General features: G+C 39.8%; 3 protein-coding genes across 7 annotated transcripts in view; 2 read left to right on the top strand and 1 right to left on the bottom strand.

Annotated features, from left to right (window-relative positions):
• Positions 1 to 20: 20 nt before the first annotated feature.
• LOC147173528 (uncharacterized) lies at positions 21 to 2,193 on the bottom strand. The gene is made up of 2 exons (XM_086075939.1): positions 1,997 to 2,193; positions 21 to 1,362 (listed from the first exon to the last, which is right to left on the bottom strand). Exons 1-2 carry the CDS (start codon positions 2,079 to 2,081, stop codon positions 152 to 154), a joined length of 1,296 nt encoding a protein of 431 aa, XP_085932065.1. The 5' UTR covers positions 2,082 to 2,193; the 3' UTR covers positions 21 to 151.
• A 299-nt stretch (positions 2,194 to 2,492) lies between these two features.
• ckap2l (cytoskeleton associated protein 2-like) lies at positions 2,493 to 9,190 on the top strand. The gene is made up of 9 exons (XM_086076309.1): positions 2,493 to 2,652; positions 3,835 to 3,892; positions 4,025 to 4,079; positions 4,739 to 5,664; positions 6,061 to 6,253; positions 6,489 to 6,647; positions 6,726 to 6,786; positions 7,564 to 7,729; positions 8,394 to 9,190. Exons 1-9 carry the CDS (start codon positions 2,613 to 2,615, stop codon positions 8,692 to 8,694), a joined length of 1,959 nt encoding a protein of 652 aa, XP_085932435.1. The 5' UTR covers positions 2,493 to 2,612; the 3' UTR covers positions 8,695 to 9,190.
• A 2,435-nt stretch (positions 9,191 to 11,625) lies between these two features.
• pdlim5a (PDZ and LIM domain 5a) overlaps positions 11,626 to 24,587 on the top strand; it is a 42,441-nt gene continuing 29,479 nt past the window's right edge. For 4 of the 5 annotated variants that reach the window (XM_086076747.1, XM_086076745.1, XM_086076749.1 and 1 more), the window contains exons 1-3: positions 11,626 to 11,753; positions 12,950 to 13,060; positions 21,469 to 21,620. In XM_086076747.1, the coding sequence (XP_085932873.1) occupies positions 12,962 to 13,060; positions 21,469 to 21,620 (251 nt within the window). In that variant the 5' untranslated portion in view covers positions 11,626 to 11,753; positions 12,950 to 12,961. Of the gene's footprint in view, positions 11,754 to 12,946; positions 13,061 to 21,468; positions 21,621 to 24,587 lie in introns of all 5 variants that reach the window. The other variant, XM_086076746.1, reaches the window with a different exon arrangement.

Raw genomic sequence — 24,587 nt, 5'->3', positions numbered from 1 at the left:
CAATTCTTGAGGGTAAACGGGAAAGTAATGATCAATCGTAGGAGGATCAAGAAGAGAGAAACTGGTTGACAATGGTGACCTTGTTCACAATTTATTTATTTTTGGGCCATTGGTGTTTCCGCATGTGTCAAGCAGTCAAGCCGCACACAGATCAACTAAAATGATGCTCTCCTGTGTGTGATCTCATGTGCATCACCATATTTACCTTTTGAGTGAATCTTTTACCGCACTCAGAGCAACTGAAGGGTTTTTCTCCCGTATGCGTTCTCATGTGTTTCACCATGGTTGCTTTGACGGAGAAAGTTTTACCACAAGTCAAACAACTAAATGGTTTTTCCCCCGTGTGTGTCCTCATGTGTATATCCAGATTGACTTTCCGAGAGAACGCCGTGCTGCAAACCGAGCAGCTGAACGTTTTTTCTCCTGTGTGCGTTTTCATGTGTGACACCATGTGATGCCTTTGAGAGAAGGTTTTACCGCAGGTGGAGCAACTGAAGGGTTTCTCCCCCGTGTGCGTTCTCAGGTGTGATAACAGCCGATGTCTTTCAGAGAAGGTTTTACCGCACGTTGAGCAGAGAAAGGATTTTTCCCCCGTGTGTGTCCTCGTGTGCTTGACTATGTTTAGCTTAAGAGCGAATCTTTTACCGCACAACGTACAACGAAAAGGTTTTTCTCCAGTGTGCGTCCTCGTGTGTGATTGCAAAGTTTTCTTCTGAGAGAATGTTTTACTACAAAATGTGCAACGAAAGGGGGTTTCACCCGTGTGTTTTTTCATGTGCGATTTCATGTATTCCTTGAGGGAGAACGCCTTATCACAAATTGAGCAACTAAAGGGTTTTTCTCCCGTGTGTGTTCTCATGTGCCTTGCCATGGGTCTATTTTGTGCAAATCTTTTACCACAAATGGAGCAGCTGAAATGTTCGTCAGGTGTGTGACATCTCCTGCGTGTTTGAGAATGTTTCTCTGTAAGCGTTGTCTCCTTTGTTGCGCATTTCGACTGCTTGTCGTCTCCTCCGCGGTCAGCGTCGCCCCTCAACGGTTCTTCCATGTCGTCACTATCTGACAGTGGAGATAAAAGGTTGTCCGGCGGTGGTCCTCTACACGGACGGTAATGATCACCTTCATCATCATCGTCACTCTTCACAGAGACAACAATCACTGGCAACTTGCTGACATCCATCTCCTGCTCGGCATCCTCCTCTTCCTTTTTAATGCGGAGGGGATGTGGATCCGAATCACTCGTCACAGAGACACCAGCTCGTGCCAACTTGCTAACGTCAGCCTCTTCCTCTTCCTCTTCCTTAATGTGGGCTCGCTGTGAATTGAGAAGATCAAACTGACGACCACTCAGCTGCCGGACATCTACAGGGCACAAGTAACACATAGTTTAGCTCACATGGGTGAAATATATGTTATGATTTAATACGCTGGCAGAGACAAGGTTGTGTGTTTCCATTAGCCACAAATTAATGGAAAGTGAATATAAAGAGAAAAGCAGTGTTTTAATCACAGCGGGACACCGTTTTTTTTATTTTTTACTTGAATAAATATATACGCTGTATGGGAATGACATCATAGATATTAGAGATATTAGATGGAAAATCACAGTTCAGTTGCATTTAACTGTATAATACAATTTCCCCGATAGTTAGACGCAGTGTTCATGTTCTGTGCATAACGTTACAGTGTCTTGCAAAAGTATTATTTTCATGAACATTTTACGTAAGTTACTGCACTTTAATTCAACGTTGGTCATTATTATTAAGTGGTACATGGAGAGCTCAGTATTTTTTGTGTGTAAAAGGTGTGAGAACGGCTGGTCGGAGACAAATCTCTCATTTGTAATAGTGATTCCCAAATATAGCGGATTTGGGACATCACCAAAGCTGAGTTGCATTCTTCAAAATTAAAAAGGTAACGGGCTAGATGACTAATAACCAATGGCGTGTAACGCTTCTTAATAAAGTAAATGTGTTATATACTGCAGGTTATATACCTGTTTGAGCAGCATCCAGTTGACGTCGTTGTCGCTCGTTGTTATCGCTCGCTCGACAAATTAGATTCTCGTACGACGCCATCATCCTTTCATAAAACACGTCGATTTCCTCGGCAAATTATTGTTATTATTTTTAACGTTATTTTGCTCCCTACTTGAGTTTGCAAACCGTACCTCTTCATTTTTTTTCTTGTATCGGTGAGTGACATAGTGTTTAAGTAGCTTTACTGCCACCTACTGTCCTGGAATGCAAATCACAGGTCATATTTACTGTACAGTACGTCAAGAGTGTAACAACCCTCCCCAAACAACAAATACATACATTGCATGAATGTTTAAATTATTACGAACATAAATACAATATATCTATCTGTGAAAAATGTTGCTTTTTTTTTTTTTTTTTTTAAAGACGTTTGTTTACAGTTTCCGCCAATCCCCTTCACGCGCATGCACAGACGGGAGACAAATTCAAAACTGTCCAATCACAGAAGAGCAAAGCAAGGCGACCCGGTCCTTTCAAAAACGTATGCACATTGCGTCGTCAGTTGAGTAAAGTTTGAAGTTGGTCTAGAGCGGGGTTAAAACAAAACAAAACAAAACAATAACTTAAAATAATATGGACGAAGAGGAACCTGCCACCGCCAAGAGCCGAAAAGGTAAGTGTTTGCTTCAACGACGTCGTTATTTAGCCTAGCTGCTAATGCTAATTCACGGAAAACGAAGACAATAAGGTACAATCCTTATTAAAAACAAACCCCCCAAAATTATATAGGCTTCTATTGACTTTATTCATTTCCTATATTAAATTGGTGCCCTCAAATATTCTACAATTTGGACACCTCTGTGGCAAAAATGCGCCCAAACAAACAGCAATATTGGATTATTTTGCCGTGACCTGCAACTCGCGTGTATTTTACTGTCTAGTAATAACCCTGCTCTGAGGGTTAGGGTTATTTTGGTGGCGAAACAAAATGCAAACTTTACACCAAGTCCATCCATCCATTTTCTGTACCGCTTGTCCTCACAAGGGTCGCGGGGTTGCTGGATCCTATCCCAGCTGGCTTCGGGCAGTAGGCGGGGTACACCCTGTGACTCACGGAAATACACGCGGCTCACTGTAAATTAACCGATTCACGTCAGGCGAAGAATAAATCGCTCTGGTGATTGACCAATCAAAGCCGTTTACTGTAAACTAACGCTAGCAGGAGAGTTGCCCGTCAAGGCATAATCACCACTGCCTTTTTAAAATTTTAAACGTATTTTTATTATTTTTAGCAGCCAAGGCGTATGGATGGATGGATTTATAGGTAAGTGAGGGACATTAGATTAATTCGTCACAGCAGTAAATTCATAAATATCCACTTGTATTTATAATAAAAATACAATAATTAACCATACTAATATAACCGACAAAGTAAAACGCATTTGTGCATGGTATTTCACATTAAACATCACATTTAAACAAAGAGTACAACTTGAAAGGCACAAATAGTGTATATCGTTATGTTAATATTCATATTGATTTTATATGTAATATGACAGACAACAGTAAAGTTGATGTGACTTGCTACCTACCACAGACTCTCCAACAGAGTTAAAAAGATATGACATGAGTAAAATCCACAGAATTTAATAAATTCCATGAAGGAAATGTACAGTGTCATCTGCCACCGCTAAAATGATCCTCGAAAAAAAAAAGAGAGAGAGAGTGAGAAATATACAAAACTGCATGAGGGTTACCAGGTTGACATTTGTAATCTCTGTTAAAATGTTTAACGACAAATTAGGTGACAGTAGATTAATTAGTATGTCACTGACTTTTGTTTTTTTTGTCACAGAACTGCGCAAGAAGAAATTGATGGAATACTTGACGAATAAAGGGAAACACAACTCCCAGTAAGATGTCAGGTTTTTATGTGTGGGGTTGGTTGGCTCAATAGGATTTGTTTTCATTTGTGAAAAACATATTACACAGTGTATGAATCTTTGGCAGAGGTCCACTTTCTCTGACTGTTCTTGTCTCCACAGGCAAAATGAGTGTCCAGGGAAGAAGCCTGAGACTGCGCGACAGTCTGCATGCCAGGTCTGTGTCTACTCAATATGGCGTTTCCCATTAGGTGTTAGCATTAAGCTAGCGGCAAAGTTATGTGGTTGTAAATACACAACGTGTATCGGTAATTGTCTTTGTTTTATGCTTAGTTTGATAGTCAACCTTAACTGGGAATGGCATTAAACAGCTCAAAGCCTCTTTTTTGGAAGATTTCTCCAATATGTCCACCATATCATTATTATGTTTTCTTCATTGCTAAGTTTTGTTTCATGATTATGCTATTCTAAAGTGCATTTTTTAAAGTTTAATTTGCATGCCATCAGAATTGTTTTGCCTGATCCCTGAGTTTTTTCCCCCTTAATCTTAAATGGTACTACACACTTTTCTTTTAGTGTTTTATAAAGTCTTAATTTTCCCTCAAATTATTTTCCTGTTGAGTATTTTAACACAGAACAGGTCTTCTATTAAATAACGAGAAATAAAAACTATAGATCCAATTTAATAATTAACATTAATTAAAAAAATTAATGAAGTGTAATATCCAATAATTATATTGGACTATTTGTGTTAATTACCTAAGGCGTATTCATTTTTTTGGTGTTGTATTATTAGTTGATTGTTGTTGTTTTTTGTGTTAACTCTGTAAATCCAGACAGAGGCATTTAATCAAATGAATGCTGTTTATCTTGCAGATCCCCAGGGGCAAAGAAAATAAATCTCCTGTCACTAATTTCCGCCATGAAGCCAAAAAAGTCCAACCATTGGCTCCTCTTGACAACCGAAAGCTGCACAGAAAGACGTTTGTCGTTGGGAACAAAGACCGCATACGCATTGAACGCACTCAGCAAGTACAGTCGACGCTCGTTAAAAAGCCAACGCTCGCTGGAACACACACCGTTTCCACTCCGAAGGCGCCAAGTCTTCCCCCAAAAACAGCAAAGGTCAAAGCACAGCCCACGGGAAAGGCATCTTCCAACTTTTCAGTGGCGAAAAAGTCAAATGGTACTTTTAGGCCGCCGTCAAACCCTACCACTTCTTACCTGGCAAAGACTTATACAGCCCGGCTGAGTCTCGGGCCCATGGTCAAGACCAGGACGGGGCTCATCCCTGCCATGATCCAACCGAGGGTCACTAGGCCTCTCCCGGCCGCCGCAGTCGTTCCTTCAAGTTTCGCCATCCCGTCCTCCAAGGCGCCGGTGAAGAAAATCCCACTTCACCGGGGACCGACTCTCGCTCGAGAGCTGAAAGCCATCCCTGGTAAACAGCCGCCTTGCAAAAGCCGACCCAAATCAACGGCGACGGCGTCGTCAAGCGCAATGCCTTCCGCTAGGCTACCTGATAAAGCGGGAAAGCGCAGGTCTCAACCTAAAGCCTGCTTGACGATAAAGAAATCTGGAGTAGGCGGGCGCACAACTCAAACGGTGGCCGCAAGCAGAAAACCCACGGCGGCCAAACCTAAGATGGCCGACACCGCTCCTAAAGGAACGAGCGCCCAGGCGGCGAAGCAGAAAGCGCCGCAGGCCACTGCCACCGTTGTCAGCCAGCCCAGGTTGGAGACCAAAGCGACAAACTCTCAAACTGTCGGGAAGAAGATGGCTGCTGAGCAAGCAGAGAGAATGTAAGTGCAGTTGAAGTTTACGAGCAAATAGGCACGAGCCGATCTTAGGGTTTGATAAACGTGAGCAAAAAATATCTCGATGTTAAAATTACACTCAACTCACGCACAATTTATGAGTGTGCTGCATTTTTTAAGTTTGGTCATGTGACATTCACAAGCTGAGCCGTTACTTGAGTCTTGAGCAACTGTGATGTCATCTTCACATCTTTCAGTCAACAGCAAGGGACAAAATGGCCGCCGCCCCATAGAAGGATGAAAATGGGCGGATTTTTCTACTTAATTCATATTCCACAAACGCAATATTGATCATCAACATTGGTGTTAGAGAGCACGACGTCAATTACACTTCGCAAAGTTTGACTGGAAGCTGTTACTAATGACCTGCATTGTGTTTAGGAAGAAATTGCAGGAATGGCGGGAAGCTAAGGGAATTTCCTACAAGCGCCCTCCCATGCAGTTGAAGCCTGCTGTTAGACGTACCGCCATGCCACGGCCCGTCTGGACCACGCAGAAGGCGCAAGAGGACGCTCATTTGTTTATCCGCGACGTGGACCGGTCGCTCTCGGACTGCATTAAGCTGCTCACTGAGGTACGTGTGGTCATTGGATGTATTTGCTTTCTTTGTTGGGTTTATCCGTTGGCCAAATAAATCATCTACGATCGCCACTCATGAGTTGACCCACGAAAGAGTCTCAAGAGCCCTTCGCTTGAAAGGACACCAAATGTCAGACATTTTGATTTGCGAAGCGGCCATTTTAAAGGCATTTCGGTTACAGATCTTTGATCTAATGTTAATGCCAAATGCGATCTGTCTTGCGCAACAGGGCTGTCCCGCATCGCAGGTGAAGGGGGTCCTCTCCCGGCTGCCGCCAGTGTCCCAGAAGTTTGCCAAATTCTGGATATGCAAGGCCCACCTAATGGAGCAAGAGGGCAACTTGGATGTTCTGCCCATGTTTGAGGAGGCTGTACGCGTCGTGTTGGAGGCGAGAATGACCTCTCAGTCCATCTTGAGTCTGTTTGTATGTAGTTCTCTAAAAATTGTCTCCGGTTATCTACTGTAGCCAGTGGACGAGCTGCGCACGGTGGTGTTTGACATCCTGAAGAAGAAGGAGGAGACTCGAGGTAATGTTTGAGATGCACTTTGACAATTACTTCACCACTTGCCGGCGTCTACTGGAGCACAATGAACAATTTATTTGGAATAGAGTATTGCAGCATTCATCACAACAACAATCAGAGTCGGTTGGTGCTGCTGTGTTGGTTAGCAATAGTGCATTGGGGTCAAGCGCTTTGGCTGCCAACATTTAAACAGAGATGCGGTGAGAAGGACTGCTCGGTTATGGAAAAAATAATAATCGCGATTATTTTGGCAATAACTGATGATTTATCTTTTGGTACAAAACAAGAAAATATTTAAGCATTTAAAAATATTAAGACCAATTTAAATAAATAGAAACACTATAATTATGTAAGTTCCTTTTGGACAATTTATGATAAGATATATTTATAATAATATATATTTATTTAATTATCTTGCCAAAAACTTGAAGTTGGAGTGCAGCATGTGCACTGTGCAGTAGGACGATCATTTATTTTTGGGTATAAATCAAGAAAATGTTTATACGTAAAAAAAACAAAAAATATTAAAACAAATAAAATTCTTTGAAACACTATAATTACACAAGTTGTTTTTGGATGAAACAAAATGTATTAAATTAGTTATATTAGTATTAATTTAAAAATATATATGTTTATGCGGATTTTGTCATTGTGGAGTGTAATAATTAAAATTAATTTCGATTAATTGCACAGCCCTAGCGGTGAGGAATGACAATGGCGCTCACAGTAGCTTTTTACACCGCTGTGCCTTTGTCTCCACTTTGCTGAACTCTCCGGCAGCTTGTGAGGGAGACGGGACAGAAGCGGACCGCACTCCAAGCAAAGGCGAACAAACAGAGAATTGCAAGGATGAAGACCCAACGGTGACACCCCCCATCCGGGTTCAGATCTCTGGGGAGACGGGACCCTCGTCCACTGTCAAGTACAAGATCACAGCCACTCCCGGGTGGGTACAGCGACTGTATCTCCAGTGGGGGGGGACAAACAAACCTTAGTTGTAATTAAGTCATTTGCTCCCAGAAACTTTCTATTTTAAATATTGCCATGGTCCCACAACGTATTTATACGTTAAAAAAAAATGTTTTTTGTTTTATGCTAGAGCATATAGAAGGCTTTGATGGAGCCTCTGAACTGAAGAGAATGCTTGAAACAATGGTAGTTATTACTAAAACGGCCAGCAGGTGGCAGCAAAGTAGAATAGATCAACCAGGGCCATGTTGCAAAAAGGCTCTTTTCACCAGTGTTTTAAACAGATTTGTGAATAATGATGAAACTTAGCTATATTCTAATGCTAATTGCTGCAAAACGGAAACAAATAGAAATATACCTTTTTTCTTGATGAAAGAAGAGACTAATCTTTTTTTGGGTAGGTTCCATGTTTTTATAGTAATATAACACAATATTCTGCAAAATCAGTCAAAATCCAGTAAAATAGCATTTATTAAGAAATACAGAGTTGTAAAAGACCGGAATGAAAGGTGCACAGTACAATTTTCACAGAAATCTGTCTGGAACCAAGATAAACAGCTGCACAGTAATTGCATGTACACCGGAAGTGTATCAATCGGCTAGCGCTTACGTCAGCCAATTCCTCACCACCTTTCCTGCAGCGCCCCGTCCAGCCAGCAGCGTGAGCCGATACGCATGGACGGCCATGAAGTGCGCTTCTTCACACCCGTGCGCCGCTCTGTGCGCATCGAGAGCACGTCGCGGCACTACCCGGACTCTCTGCGGGAGCACGACCAATGCGTGGCGTCCTTCGCCGAGTTACTGGCCACCGAGGAGGAGGAGGAGGAGGAAGAGGAGGCGGCCGAGGCGAGAGGCGACACCATGTACATCTACAGGGAGAACGAGGCGCTCAATGACAAAATGGTTCTCCGGCTGGTGAGCGAGCAGGACATACCGTCCTGATTGGCGGTAGCCTTGTTTTGATGATTTCGCCCACTTTTCGTCCTTCCGTATTTTGTATCCATTCCAAATTGCAAAGAACTCAGGGCATTTTTGCTTATATTTTTTCACAATAGAAAAATGCCACTTTCCACATAAAAAAGAGCCATTCAAGTGAGATGTTCAACAGAAACATTCCTTAGTTTTAACTTCAATCTGTTTATACGCCAGCTCATTCTGAACATTTTGGGACACTGTTGTAGTTATACATTCCGAAAATGTCTATATTTTGCATTTTTTGACATTTTCCATGCCAACATTTCAATGCAGACATTTTACGTTCACCTGCTACTTCCATATTTCTTGAGCATTTTAGCTTCTTACTTTCATTTCAAACTGTTCAGCTCATTCAGGACAGCTAATGAACGACGTGACTTCAAACGAATGTTTTAGTTTTTTTCTGCTGTTCTGTAAAACACTATCCTTTTCATTATCCATTATATAAATCCATTATATATGATGCAGTTTGACTTATGACTTATACTATTATGGTGAGATTTGAGCCTTGAAAGTTGGAAATATTTTTTTATATAAAAAAAATTTAAAAAGTAAAAAAGCTTAATTTGACAAGATAGCATCTTTTAGATTTTGTTTTGTTTTGTTTAAAATGTTTATTGAATTAATTGAAAATCCATCCAATTTCCACATGTAAAGAAGACACGGTTGAATGACAACAGCTGGCCGGTCTTGCGTGGTCACACAGCGCTCGCTGGCAGCAGCCGGCTCGGACAAGAGGGGCGCGGCATCCACACGGGGAGAGGCAGGGTTTTACTGAACCGGGAGATTTATTTCCGCATTAGAAAAAATTCTCGTCATATTACATATTTTTTCTTGTAGGATTCAGATCTTTTCTCCTTGTAAATTGTTTTTTTATGGAAAATTTTGTTTTTTTTTCTTAAATTGCTGAGCCGTGTTTATATTGAGTCTGTGTTTACTCATTTGAGAGAATAGCAGGGGGACGAAAACAACGATGATTTCCCAGAAAATATGCCCAACTGCTGTCGTTTTGTCAAGATTGTTCCACCCTGGAGTCTGACCTGCGTCTGTGTGGCCAGGAGGAGGCGCTGCTGACTCTCAACACTAACACCAACGACTTTCTGTGCCTCACAGACGAGCCTGCATGATAAGAGAGAGGCTTAAGCCCAGAAAATTGGCCTTTGACTTCAAGTCATGATGCAAACGTCCAATTTGGTATGGATCATGCAAATACATTTATCGTAAGACACAAGCGAGATCACACTTATCCCATGTCTTTCCATCTGTTATCACTATAATGACAAATTGGCTGTCAAAGTGTACATGAAATGCTACATTTACTTACCGGTAAGTGAATTTATTATTATTATTTTATAAATTGTATTGTCAGAAGAGTTTTTATGGGAAAAAATAGCTTGCAAACAAATAAATACTCAACATACCACCCCAAAACTCGGGTATCAAAATTAATTGTCCAGTGGAAAATACGACATGAGGGGGCGTTCACGTGCAATTTTCTACTCGACGTGGTATTTACCATAATTCCGATACCACATGAAGGCAGCATAAGTTTTGGGTTGGTTGCGTGTGTTCTTGGCTATTACTGCTCGCCGCTCGTGAGTTGTTCTGTTTTTCCGGCGTGGGCTATGGCCAACATTAGCCGTTTGTTCAAGCTATATAAAAAAAAAAGGTGACATCCCAAACAACGTTGCTGGTGGCATTCTTGCAAGGCGTGACAATATTATTGTAAATAACATTTTGGTGTTGACTCCACCTTTAACTCACTAAAGTTTCCATTTAATTAGTAATTTATGTTAAGATGGTAAAATATGATTTATAATTCAATTGAGAATGCGTGCGCGCGTGCGTGGAAGGGAGTGTGTGAGAGACCAGGTGGCTGAATGAAAGGCGGTTATCCCCCTTTTTATTCACACGAGTGATGCATTAAATGTCATTTAGATGGGTAGATGACCAAACCACAAAGGGGTGGAGCTTGTTTGAAATGTGACGAATTGTGTGTGTGTGCGCGCTCGTGTGTCTGCGTAGGGGGGTTGTTAAACTGGTCATTAAGCCTGCGGATCTGGAGAGGTGAGCATATGGGACTGGAATAGATTGTTGGCCAGAACAAAGGGACAGCCAGAGGCTCTGAGGTTTCACACCGTCTATTGTCAAGGGTTTGATATCATTTACTCATGGCCCATAAATCTTTTTTTTTTTGTTCTGTCTTTTGCACTCATCAGCCCACTGAACACTTTTGAAAGTAAGGATAATTTATCAAATATAGCACCCCCCCCCCCCCCCCCGCCCCAAACAATAGAATGTGTTCATAGCCTAGAAAGCATCTCTCCGTGGGGGCATTGAATGCATCAGCTTTTGTCCCATCTGTCACTGTAAATACTGTACAGTGAACACCAACTTCATGGCAGTTCTTCATTAGAGCAGCCTTAAAGCATGTGATATGATAAAATTATTAGTTAAAAAAATTAAATAAAAATATATATCTATAAATGGGGTCCCTCTGTATCACAGATTTTTCACTTATTGCGCGTCTCGAATTTATGCCCTAAGAAAATGAAAATCAATGCTATTTGTTAGCCCGTCTATGGCATTTTGTATGGATGGACTCTCATCTCAATTCAATGAGTGTAGCTTCAGTCCACGTCAAAAATATCCAGACCAAAGATAAACTGTCCCATATCTTTTACCCCCTCCCGGCCCCCCTTCATCATTTCCCCCGAGTGTGGGACTCCCACCACTTTTCCGTTACGTGGTCTTCACTCCCCCACTCGTCTCCCCGATTTCTTGTCCTCCCCTCACCATCCTAACCTGACCTCTCATCACCCCCCTCTTCCCTCCTCCTCATCTCTCCCCTCCTCCACCTTTCTCCTCCCCTCCTCATATATAAGAGCATTTGCTCCCCCGTGTCCCTCACACACACTCAGTGTGTTTGCTGGGAAGGGGATAGTCCAGGGGACGGCAGGGGATTTTTATACGGTCTTCAGCTGCCTGCAAAGGAGCTATTTTCTTCACCGGGGATTCTCATAAAGGTAAAGGGGTTTTAATTATGCGGAAACATTTTTAATGCCTATAATGCATTAAAAATGTTTGATGAGTTGTGTTGCATTATATATGTTAGTTGTATACTCTAGAATGATAAAAAAAAAAATGTTGCGTATTTTTGGTGGGGAGGGATAACATTACCTTTCGTCTCAAAAACATATCTATATTTTTCCAATGTAATGTATTCAATAATACTTTTGATTTGAATTTTGATTCCAGTATTTATTATTATGTTTTCATCTAGTTTGTGCAATGATTTAAATTTGGTATTCAGTTTTTTAAAAAGTGTTCTATTTTATTGTAATTAATACTAATTAGGGATGGTCGAGTACAGATACCAGTTATCGGCATACCCGGCCTTATTTCAAGGTATTGGTACTCAATGACGGTAGCCGATACCAGTATCAGCCACCCTTTTGTGGCTGTTTATGACCAGGAACTAAAAATTAGAAGAATAGAAAATTGCCATTTATTTCATGCAATTTTAAGGGGAAAATGCTATATTGGGATATACCATTTAGGTATTTCTTTAAAATGATCTGCTATTGTTTTGTTTTTGTTTAAGGACATTTTATGCGTGAAAAGGAGTAGTGGTATCGGTAATTGGTATCGTATTGGTGACTACGCAATAATTTAGTACCCGTGCTGGTATTGGTCTGAAAAAAGCGTTATAGAGCATTCCTATTAATAATGAATCTTTTGTTTTTAGTCTTAGTATTTTTATTTCAGTATTTCCTTACTGCATTTTTTATTTTATTTTTTATCTAAGTAAGTTTTTAAAATATAATTTCAGTATCTTAATATTTTAAGGTTGTTTTAGTTGTGCATTTTATGTAATATTTGTAAGCGAAATGTTTCTTTTTATACATTCAAACTGTCACATTTTTAACACATTTTTTAAACAGTTTTTTACATGACAATAATGTTTAAAGTATCTTTTTAGTTGAATTTAAAGTTAATTTTAAGTTATATTTTTAGTTCAGTATTATTTATATTTTTATAGATATGTGTATTTGTTCAAGTGTTTAATTTGATATTTTAATTTCACATTTAACATTTGTTTTAAAATTTTAAGAATTTTAAGTTTTTGAGTATCCCCTTGTTTGTGTTTAATATTTCAGTATTTGAAAAAATAAAAACTCTGCTTTTGTTTTGCACCTCCCTTCAACCTAACATCAAGCAGCACAAGGAAACCATGAGCAGCAACTACAACGTCACGCTCTCTGGCCCCGCCCCTTGGGGCTTTCGGCTACAAGGCGGAAAAGACTTCAACCTGCCCCTCACCATCTCCAGGGTAAGACAAAAGCCCCCCAAAACACATCCACCATTTTTAGGTTGCAGGTTTTTAATCAAGTAAACATGGCGTCTACTGGAACCTTAATCGTTGTATGATTATTGTTAATACTGCACAGAGTACCACTTCCACTTCATCTGAGATACTAGTTTCCTGCTTTGGTGCTGCTGTTTTGGTGTACAACAGAGTTCAAATGGTTTCAGCAGTTAAGGCTTTAACGTTGGTGTGTGAACGACAACTTCTCGGAAGAGTGGTAATTAAAATTCATTGGTTGCACCCCCCATAATATTGTTTTTTCCAAGTGATTGTTATTTACTGTAAGGTTCTTGCATGTGGGAAAGGTGAGACAAAGTTGCAGCTGCACTTTACAGCTGCTTATTGGATGCTGGAAGAACAATAAAAAAACAAAACACACTCATGCAGGAGCTCATAGGCCCCGCCCCTTAAAGGCATGTAAACAAACACTACGATATGTACAGTATTTTCTATATATCTTTAAAATATATTGAAAATTTTTATATATCTTTAACATATGTTTAAAAATTGTACTATAATAAATATGAATGAGTTTAAAGGGGAGGGATGAAATGAAATATTATAAATAGTCTTTGTATATCAAAGATTTTCACCTATCATGGGCAGGTCTAAACCGGGACCTGTGATGAACTGAGGTTCACTGTATTTGAGGGAAGTGTTTCTTTTTTCCAAAGTGGGTCCCATTCAAAACCGCTCACAATGTGATAAAATACACATGCAGTTCTGATCCAAATCTACAAACGTTCCAACAAACGACTAAAATTGGTAGCATGCAGGCTCATGGCGACATGAGCCCGATGATGAACGACTGGCGCGCTCTAATTCCAGTGCCCCGCGGGGCCCCTTTAGGTCACCATGTTGTGTTATTATTACTTTGGATGTGATACTTTTCCCACTAACTGAAGCCATGTGATTTGTTTTCATCTTTTAACCACAGTGGTGTGTTTTGTATTTGTTGCAAGGGGATACGAAAAAATAGCAGAACCTCTCGACATGTTAACTACTAGGCTTGCCATGCTGTATTGATGGACATTTGACAAAATATCAATTTTCGAATATGGGGAAAATGTAAAATCAATCAGTTGATTGTTTAAAAAAAAAATATATATAATTTTTTTTCTGAACGTGTGTTTCCATACCAGTGTGTAGAAATATTGCTGTGCAGTACATTTTGACAATGTGATACATAATTACACACATGTGACTGTGTGCAGGAGAGGACAAATGTCAAACATTATTAAACTAAAAGTTAATTTTTAAGGTGAAATTTTCAAGAAAAGTGAAACATTGTGAGGATATGGTTGGCCATCACTATAGCTGGCTGTCTTCCACAACAACAGCTAGCTAGCGCTGCCTACATAATGTTAGAGTAGAGAATATTTATATTCTACTCTTTGCGTGTTCAATTAACTGAATGGTGAGATTCTGGTGAAGAAGTCCCTTTGCAAAGGTATCATTAAAACAGAAGCTTCTGATGACAACAATTGAAGACACTCAAACCGTGTTCTGTTCAGATTGTGTGTCCCTCCTTCTGCTGCACATCATTATTTATTGAAAAGTGGGTGAATACAAAAAGTCTCCTCCCATCAGCAAGTTCAGCAAGTTCCCAGGAATACAAATCAGATTAGAGAAAAACAATAATAAATCAGCCTGTCTCTTCCGACCGAGACCGGTACCAGGCTACACTCCCTTCTAGATAGCAGTGGAAGAAAAACCCGTTGCCCTTCTTTTCTCATGAGAGGGACAGATAAGAATACAATACTATTCATTGAGCTACACAGCTATAACTAAATCCAAAACGGCTAAAATATAAATTGAAACTGAAAAACAATGTTAATAATTTAACAATAACAACAGCGAGCTAGCGCTGCCTACACAACCACAGCTAGCTAGCGCTGCCTACACAACCACAGCTAGCTAGTGCTGCCTACACAACCACAGCTAGCTAGCGCTGCCTACACAACAACAGCTAGCTAGCGCTACCTACACAACAACAGCTAGCTAGCGCTAGCTAGCTGTTGTTGTGTAGGTAGCGCTAGCTAGCGCTGCCTACACAACAACAGCTGGCAAAAAAAGGATAATATAGCATCTCTGGTGAGTATGATGCATTTTATTGAAAGTTTTTGTCATGTTATTAGTGATTGTGAAGTAATATACTAATATACTAAACCTTGTGTGGAGGTTTGGAGTTGATGTAATGGAAGATACAAGGTTAGCTATGCTGCTATAATGCCTCCATCTCTCTCTCTCTCAGCTATGCCACGCATAACTTATGTTTTCTATATTATTTTGCGACATAGTGGTGTTAAGAGGTGGATTAGGTCACTTAAGATTCAACTTAAGGCTAATGTCCGAAATAGACCGCACATCATTGCATTGCGCGCTGCATAGATTTAAGACACTCAATGCCCCGAGTGGTGAGTGAACCCCATTTGATATCATTAATCGACTATCAGTTTGACTAAAGTCATAATGAAAAATATATCAAGCCTTGATGTGTGAAGTAGTTTACGACAGCATCTTGTGAATCATCGTTTAAACCCTACTTCGCGATAGCCATTAGCTTTTTCGATTTTCAAGGACAAGGCCGCTTAGGCAGAAATCGAAATAGTCTGAATTCCATCTGGCCTAAATTTACACAGTGAATCATTATTTGAAAGTGCAGCCCATTTAAAGGATTGACTGCACACACACGCACACTAAAAACGATATGCCTCGGGGGAATGTGTGCATTTACTTTCTAAGAATAGTCTCATCATTTTACAGGTCAGCTTCCAGAGCCACGCCCATCCATTAGAGTCGGGAACTTCTTTTGTTTGTCATCATTTCCGTCAGGTTTTTGCATATAGTGCACTGTATCCAACACATGAATAATATACTAAGTAGAAGAATAAAACCTTATAAAAATCTTTTTATTTTTATTTTTACATTGTCTTATATCATGTGTACATACGTACCCAATATATAGTTATAATTCTTTACTAAAAATGTGTTTTTGAGGAACTAGAAAATATTGAAAGTATTTCAACGAATTTAAATTGAGTTTTGAGGGCCAAACTAAGGCTCCGCCCACACGAAAGCCAGTTTCAATGTATCCTCACAAGTTTCTTACCGTTTAGTCCGTTCGTCCACACGATGGCGCCGTTTCGGAGCTTGAAACCGATCACTTTCGAAACCGGGCTCCAAAGTGGAAAGATTTCAAAACGCGTCCGTCTGGACACCGTATGCAGGATACGCCTCCAGTGATGACGTATGCGTCAATTCTCGCGTGACTCCGCGCGAACAGTCAATCCGTCAACAACAATGGCGGATAGCCGTGTGGTCGTCGTTTTGGGCAGACTCCTTTGCTTTTTGCAGCAAAATATTTTGCTTCTTTATTCCCACGTTCAACAAGCCGTGTTGTACTTGAATCAGCCGCCATTATCACTTCTCCTGTGTTCGTCTTTTTCATGTTGTTTTGATACACGCAAAGCCACGTTTGTTCTGTCAATTGCAATAAAGTTAGAAAAAAAAGAAGTGTTTGTCTTCTTCGCTGATTCTTCTTCTACGCTTTCTGTTAACTCTACAGCGCCACTCCAGACTTGGCATATACATTACAGCCTTTAAACATCCTCAGCGTCTTCTTTTGGACACACGCAAGTCTTGAAATGCTTCTGTGTGCGCGAGATTTGTTGGAGGAACGAAGCCGATTATTGTAGCCGACAGCAGCTCCTTGCGAGTGTTCTCATTATGTATTTGGCTGATTGACTGTTTGTCCCGTTTGTCTGAAAGTGCAAGACTATATGACACTCCTTGCCAACATACAAGCATCTTACATTCTAATTTTTTTCCCTCCTCTCACTTCAGCACTTGCAATATTACTTGTTTAAAGTGATCCGGTGAGCTCATCGCAGACACATTTGTTTTGACCGGTAATGGATGCGCTGATCCACTGGAAAAGCCCTATCGGTGTCACACGCACGCAGTGCCCAAGCCAGAACGACTTGAAATACTTTTCACCTGTCAATAGGCCTTGTCGTTTTCAAACAGGTTTGCTTCTTTTCATGCAGGGCAGAATTTAAGTTTTATGCATTTGAGTGGTGAGTCTCTCAAATGAATAAAAGTCACTACTACAGAAGTCCATAATAGTCGGCGGACCTCCGAATGCAAAAGCGTGACTCAACAAAGGGCAGTCCTATTAAAGCCCTTTCCCACTGGACCGGCATCAACAAATCTATTTTTTGAAGTCGGAAAGGCTAAGCAGCACGTCGCTAAAACCGTAAACAAGCCGACTCAATGATTGGATTGTTGAGGTAAAAGCAGACATGATACGAACATACAACATAATTGTTATTGCACTAATGGACACAATGCGTTTTACTGTCATTGAATCTATGACCGATTGGCTTTTTGTTCTACAATAGACCCAACACCTGGAAGGAGTAATGGGTCCTTTCAGGTGTTTTGAAACTTCATCGGTTGGGGCCATAGTTTCAACACATTTAGCTGACATACCCGTATTGTTGGAGAGTGGTAGAGAAAGGCTTGATTATTTTTATTTTGTTTTATTTATTTATTTGATCTCGTTTTAAATGATATAAGTAAAATAAATAAATAAATAATTTGGTTATAAATAAAAATGTGTGCGAATACAAATTATTATCAACATAAAGTGTCATCTTTTGGGATCATAGTAAAGCTCCGTTCTCAAAAAGAAATAACTAAATTTTAAATAAAGTTTTCAAGTGATTGACAGGTGATTCTAGGCGTGGGTCGAACTATTCTGGTATGAGGGAAATGCGTTTTTAGGACACTGAAATTGAATAGCCTACTGAATGTAAAATTAATTTTATGAAATGATATATTTTTTAAATATTTACATATACTTAAAATATATTTTAAAATCTCACGTACTCACAGTCCAAGACGTTTACTTTTGCTATTATATGATTAGTATTGGTAAAAAATTGTTGTAAACAACATGTCACTACTGTCACCTCTCTTGCTGGAAAGCTTGCATTGTTCATAAAAAAAAAAGTTTTATTTCTCCAAAAATGTTCTCATCACTACATGCTGAAACATTATTCTCTTTAAAGCGCTTGGAGTAAGTGTTGAAAGGCAACATTGCTGGAAGCGCTTGTTTGCAAGGTCAAATGTAAACTTTAACATACAACATGTGCTATCCGTGATCTCTAGCTCGCTCTAGCGCTAGCTCACAAAAATAGGGACACACACACATACTGTATTGCTTAGAAAGAGTAATGTGTTTTCAAACATTTTCAACACAGCATTGAATTTATGTATCTTGAGTGAGAGTGAACCCCATTTACCTGCAATAGGTGAAAATTCACTACACTGAGAGACCATATAAATTGTGGGGACAAAAACGAATTGGATAAGAAAATCGAACCCAATTGACACTTGTAAATGAACAGCAAAAAGTAGAAATGGTGTATAAACACGTCATGCTAAATAGCCTACATTGCTAGCACGTTCAGCATATAGCTAGCTAATATAGTCACTTTTACACTTTGATCTTTTGCCTTTGTAGCATTGGTGCTAAAGTGGTAAACATGGCTGCCTTACAAGCAGTTCACCCGGGTTCGATTCCCGACCAATGCATAACTTTAAATAAATTCCTGTAAAAAAAAAAAAAAAAGCTAACAACATGCTAACTGACTTGGTGCACCCCATCACAAAATGGCAATTACGTGAAGAGTAATTTAACATTTTCAGTGCCGATACAAGCCTTCTTTAAGGTGTCTGTACTCGTGCCGCGGAGACTATCGATACCAGCCGCCGATATTTACAAAGAAAATCTGACATGGAGGAAGTCCACAACGGCAAAGCATCCTCTGCGTCAGAAGGAAAGGTCTTTATTCATAATTTGTTATCATTGTGTTAAATGAGATTTTATATATCAAAAGTTAAGAGGCATCAATACTGAGGTACTCAAAAAGAGTGAATACTCGTACAGGTATCGGTCTGAAAAAATGCGGTATCGAACATTTCTAATTATTATACTCTATACATAATCTCATGCAGCTTCGATTTTGGATCCCCTGCTCTATCTTTTATACTATCAACAACCGCATACTTTCTGTGGCTGTGTGCGTTTTGGATGAGCAAGAATTAGAAAATAATGCAAGCTAATTTGAACATTTACACATACTAATCCTGTTTTTGTTCTAACTGTGGGGTGCTTTGAGTTTGTCAAATCAGAACCACTTCCTGCTGTCAGTGAACGCGTGAGTGATCTAATGTGTGTGTGTGTTGGGAAAGTATAACTATAAATGGTCGGGGGCCACAGAGCATTAACACTAATCCAGCTCTCTTTTATTAGCCGTGCCCGGGTGTCTTGTCTTGTCTTGCCTTTATACAGCACACTCTCAATGTGTGTGAGAGATGATATTGCAGAAGGGTGCAGAAAAGTTGTAATTTCATATATGCCTTTCTGCGCAAGCCGTTGGATCAGATGGAATATTTGCAAGAGGAGAAGTTAGCATCACTAAGATGTGTGTGGTCCTTTTTTCATTGTATCAAAAGAAACAAATGACCTCACTGCCATTTTTGGACCCTCTCAGATCTTTTGTGTAGCTAAGAAATTCCAGAGCCACCCTCGCACAGTACGTAAATGCTGATAACCGACATCAAACGCCATCTTATGGACAGAATAACGACTCTTTTTGGTGGTTTTGAGTGCACTTCTTTGGTGTGGTGGAATATCAATACAGGGTGTAACATCCGAGGCGTGTTACTGTCCACCCTCAGACTGCTGATAAGAAAGTAGTCTGGTTTGCATTAAAGAGTGTTGCTAAAATAACCTGTTAGCTCGTATCTTAGTGCTAGACAATGGAAGAAATGTTAGCATATGCTCATGTTACGCATGGAAGTCTTAGATATGAGACCCAAGTGGATTAATATTAAAGAAATTGTAATGCCATCCTTTCTATTTTCCAAAGTTTTTTGTTGTCGCGTGTGTTTTTTTTAAATAAAGAAAAATTCCACTGGTTTGTATAAAAAACATGAAAAAAGACAATGTAAATAAACTGGTTTTGTAAAATGGAATTGCTGTTGTGAAAGTAAGCTTAAATACGAGTTTACAGAATTAATCGTCTCTGTATTGGCCCCCACCTCAACTAATTTCCTCCCAAAAATGTACAAATACGTTTTATTTTAAGTGTCCCAAAGATGTATTTATATGTTTTTGGGGGTTTTATGCTAGCGCATAGAGAAGGCTTTGATGCAGCCACTCAACTGCAGAGAACGGTTGAAGAAATTGCAGTTATTACAAAAACGGCCAGCAGGTGGCAGCAGAGCAAACGAGCTCAACTAGGGCCAAGTTGCAAAAAGCTCATTTGCCCACAGTTCTAAACAGATTTGTGAATAATGATGAAACTTAGCTATATTCTAATGCTAACTGCTGCAAAATAGTAACAGATAGAAATGTTTTTTTTGGTAGGTTCCATGTTTTTATAGCAATATAACACAATATTCTGTAGGCTTTGCAAAATCAGTCAAAATTCAGTAAAACAGCTGGGAGCGAACGGGATTGCTTCAGTGAAACAAATTAGCACAGTGTTTTGGAGCAAACAACTTGCTTGGTTTGCTCTGCCTTCTAAAAGTGTTGCTATAAATGCCAGTAATTTATGTTTTAATGTTGTTGAAACATAAAAAACGGGTTTTGCGCCCCCCAAAATACAAGCTTTTCCATTGCGGGCGTAAGTTGTGGCCAAAGCAGCTTCCTGTGAGTGTTGCCATTTTCAATTTAGATAAATAGAACGCTGTAAGGCCACCATTGAAGGCAACAGTACGCTGTGTCAGGTACGCATGCAAACCAAGACTTACATGGTGTTTGTCTAAAGACTATAAACCGGTTTGTTTTTGCATACCGCTCCATAAATCCAGCGACGCCTTTTTAACAGGCCTTTTTAAAGGGTGCCATGGTATTCATGCTTTCAACTGGTTTGAGGCTCAATTGCTGTTTAGCTGGTGATTGAAAATATCGTACCAAAGAGCCCTTATTGCACTCCCGTCAACTGTAGGGTCTTTTAAAGGGCAAAAGTCTTAACGTCTTAGTTTTAAAAATGCCTTGGGATTCTGCTTTGGAAAGCCACTGGTGCCTCGTGCCTCACTTCAGCTGCTTTTATATTTGATCTGGGGTTTTTTGATCACGAATCCAACGTTGTGACTGAATAGGTGAGGAATGATACCGTAGATCTATCTGCAAAACAAATGTTCAGTCAAGTATGTTAGGTCAAAACCCATTTTAAAAAGCAATTGCGATATTGCAGAGGTGCTAATGATAAACTGCTAATTTACCCGTCCCGAGTTTGAATTCTCACGCCAAACCCATGAGTCAATCAAACAACTCGCTTATTTCATTTGTGCAGCTGAACGACGGCGGTAAAGCGGCCAAAAACGGCGTCTCTATCGGAGACGCGGTTCTGTCCATCGACGGAGTTGCCACTGAGGGGATGAACCACCTGGAGGCCCAGAACAAGATCAAGAACTGCATAGGCAACCTCAGCCTCACCCTGCAGAAGTAAGTCTCGGGGCCTCGACTGTGTCGTTCGGGAGAAATCGCAATGATTTCATGTGTTAATGGAACTTGGAGCCATTTACGACAATTTAAGTATGCGATCATGTTGGAAAAGATATACAATCACGGATGGAGTGCTGTATGTTCTCACATAATCACATTATTAGATCTCACCTACGGTATGTGACTAATTGACTTATAAGTCTCTTGAGTATGTTTATAGTTGTGGGGATAATTATTAGAAGATACCTAAGTCAGGTAATGTAAGCTAATGTAACTGGAGGGTGTTCTTACTGTTTGGGAGAAAGCTTTCAAAAAAAAAATCAGTCATTGATAATGATCAAAGAGATTCGTGTTTTATTGGAACCACAAGGTGGTCCTAGTATCATTTTTATTAACACTGTGTGATCAAGCAGCCTGATTGGGGACAGATGTCTCTGACTTAGGAGCGTCCAGATTTCTTTGTTAGCGTTGCTAGGCACTCACTGGCACAGCCAGATGAGAAATTCTGTGTATTCAAAGACGGTCATGCCTTGGTCAACATCTGGACATAAAAGGGGTTTACACGTGTCACGGAAAAGGATGAGTTTGGTCTGCGACTTTTTCTGTTAGTTTTACATGTTTTGTCATTTTTCGGCATTGCACGTCCATTTTGATCGGGTTTGATTTTCACTGGATCAAGACGGCAAATGTCACAATAAGAACGAGAAGATAAATGATGTCATGTGGTGTGTGTATTTTAACAGGAGATAGGCTGTTATTCATTTTTCAAATATAGAGGTTGACTTAGTGCGGGGAATTTGATGGTAAGTCTTGGAAAACAGGACACAATGAAAAGATGAATAGTAAAACCTTAAAGCTGACTGCTATCACTTCACCTGTTGATTAAAATGATGGAAATACAAACAATTGAATTGGTTCCTTGACTAAGAAATGGAGGGTGTTAAAAGAGCATTTCATAGGAATTGCCAATATTTATGCACTTTTATTTTGGTCTGCCGCATTAAAGAAACAAACAAAAAAGGTCTCACAACTGCCAACAAGCGCAACTCACGACGGCTTCCAAATTTGGGCTGAGCTTCAAATTGTATAGTTTAACTACTAATTTAATGATCTTAGATCACAAATCAGGACACCATGAGCAACTAGCCAATCTGCGGCTAGCTGGCTATCGCTAGCAGCTGATGTTAGCTGTCAATTCCATTATTGTCGCTCATTACTTTAGCTACCTACAGCTGTTACTCTCTTTTATTTCACATCAGGTCTTTGTGCGGCTTTCAAAATATTTTGTGTCAACTTCCCAACTATATTGTATGACTTTAACTACTAATTTAATTATCTTTGATCACAATGACACCAAGAGCAACTCGCCAGTCAGCGGATACCTGGCTATCGCTAGCTGTTGATGTGAGCTGTCGATTCCATTATTGTCGCTCATTGCTTTAGCTACCGACAGCTATTACTCTATTTTACTTCACATAAGGTCTTTGCTTTATTTGTGTTGATTTCCCAACTGGACCCAACCCCTGGCATAGGTAGGCTACCATTGTAGCCTACAAAGTAATTATTATTTTTGAACAGACTCATCATGCTCGGTTAGTCAACACAAGAAAGGGATTTGCAGTGAAAATGCACAAATAAAAACACCAACGTTGTTAGAAAGCACATTTACTGTATGCGCTTACAAATGCCAGGCATCAGGTGCCATCATAACATCAGTATGCTAAGTTTAGCCCGCAAATAGAAAGTAAATCTCGAAGACCTAATGAATTTTCCGTTCTCACCCTCATTGTCATTCTAAATTCAATTTGATGAGATACTTAGAGTGAAAGCAGCTGCTGCTATCTTATTACACTAATACACATGTGGCGCACATATGTTTGTTTGTGAGTTAATAGTATCCAATGCTTGTTTTATAACCACTGTTCAGCAACATTAGTGTCTGACTAATAAACCCCCCAACGTAGGAAAAACGTTTTTTTTTTTAAAGACCAACAGGATGCACCCACTTATTAAAGGCAATACCTATTTCCCGTTCGGCTTTAGTTGGCTATCTTGTGTTTACCATGCCACTTTACCTCTGGGTCACACTAGAATTTTTTTCCATGGGAGACTTTCTGGGCAGCAATTAAACACATTAATTATTATCCAGTACTCATTAGAAGGATTTGTGAGCAAGTGCTTTGAGAGTCCCGTTGGTATCGTGAACTCACAACATTTTGACAGCTTTAATTGGGATGCTTAGCAAGAAGAAGAGTCCAAAGTCAAACGCCCCAGGGGAAACAATCAACACAAAAATAAAATATTTTGTTTATAATTGATATGATGTGTTATACAGCTGTGTCTTTACCTTTGTGAGTAAGGATGTTATTTACAGCAAGGGACACACAGTATTATGTAAAATTCACTTTTCAGTGTATACAAAATGCAGTGGTTTATTGGGCACGCCCCAACTTAAGAGTTTTCTGAGTTACGAGTTGTTGCTTCACTGATTTTTGTACTTTGTGTTGCAAGCCAAAATTTGGTTAACAAGCTTCAGATATGAAGCTGATTCTGATTGGGAAAAAAAACAGTTTTTTTTAGCAGGGCTCTCCATATTGCTTCCCATTTTAGAGCATTTTTCAGGACCTACATTTGTCTTCTGTGACAATATAAGAGCTGAACCTACCTAAAAAAAATGAGAGTCAATTCTCTCTTCTTTCACCAAGAAAAATACGTTCTTTCTATCTTTCTCCATTCCTTAGTAATCAGCATTAGGGCATGGTTTGGTTCACCCAAAAACATGGAAAATCAATAAAAGCCCTGACTACCAGCTCAGCGGCCAACACTCTCATTTGAGGATTCCCATTTTATTTACTGTACATTTGTGTGACACATATACTGAATCAGTTTGAGTGTGAGGTGCCCAAACTCATCCGACTTCCAACTTGTTGCCTCATAATCGACATAACAAGCTGAAATTAATAATCT

The sequence above is a fragment of the Leptonotus elevatus genome, chromosome 5 (genome assembly GCF_054856555.1).
Source record: "Leptonotus elevatus isolate MCC_2025b chromosome 5, RoL_Lele_1.0, whole genome shotgun sequence".
NCBI lineage: Eukaryota > Metazoa > Chordata > Actinopteri > Syngnathiformes > Syngnathidae > Leptonotus > Leptonotus elevatus.
The sequence above is the reverse complement of the archived record's forward strand: the minus strand, read 5'-3'. Positions and strand labels throughout refer to the sequence as shown.

Bases quoted from the DNA above. Each gene is read 5' to 3' on its own strand.
- LOC147173528 (XM_086075939.1), bottom strand. From the start codon at position 2,081: ATGATGGCGTCGTACGAGAATCTAATTTGTCGAGCGAGCGATAACAAC. The intron at 1,363-1,996 runs GTATATAACCTG...TGTGCCCTGTAG, and splicing joins ACTGGATGCTGCTCAAACAG to ATGTCCGGCAGCTGAGTGGT.
- ckap2l (XM_086076309.1), top strand. From the start codon at position 2,613: ATGGACGAAGAGGAACCTGCCACCGCCAAGAGCCGAAAAG. The intron at 3,893-4,024 runs GTAAGATGTCAG...TTGTCTCCACAG, and splicing joins AAAGGGAAACACAACTCCCA to GCAAAATGAGTGTCCAGGGA. The intron at 7,730-8,393 runs GTGGGTACAGCG...CCTTTCCTGCAG, and splicing joins AAGATCACAGCCACTCCCGG to CGCCCCGTCCAGCCAGCAGC.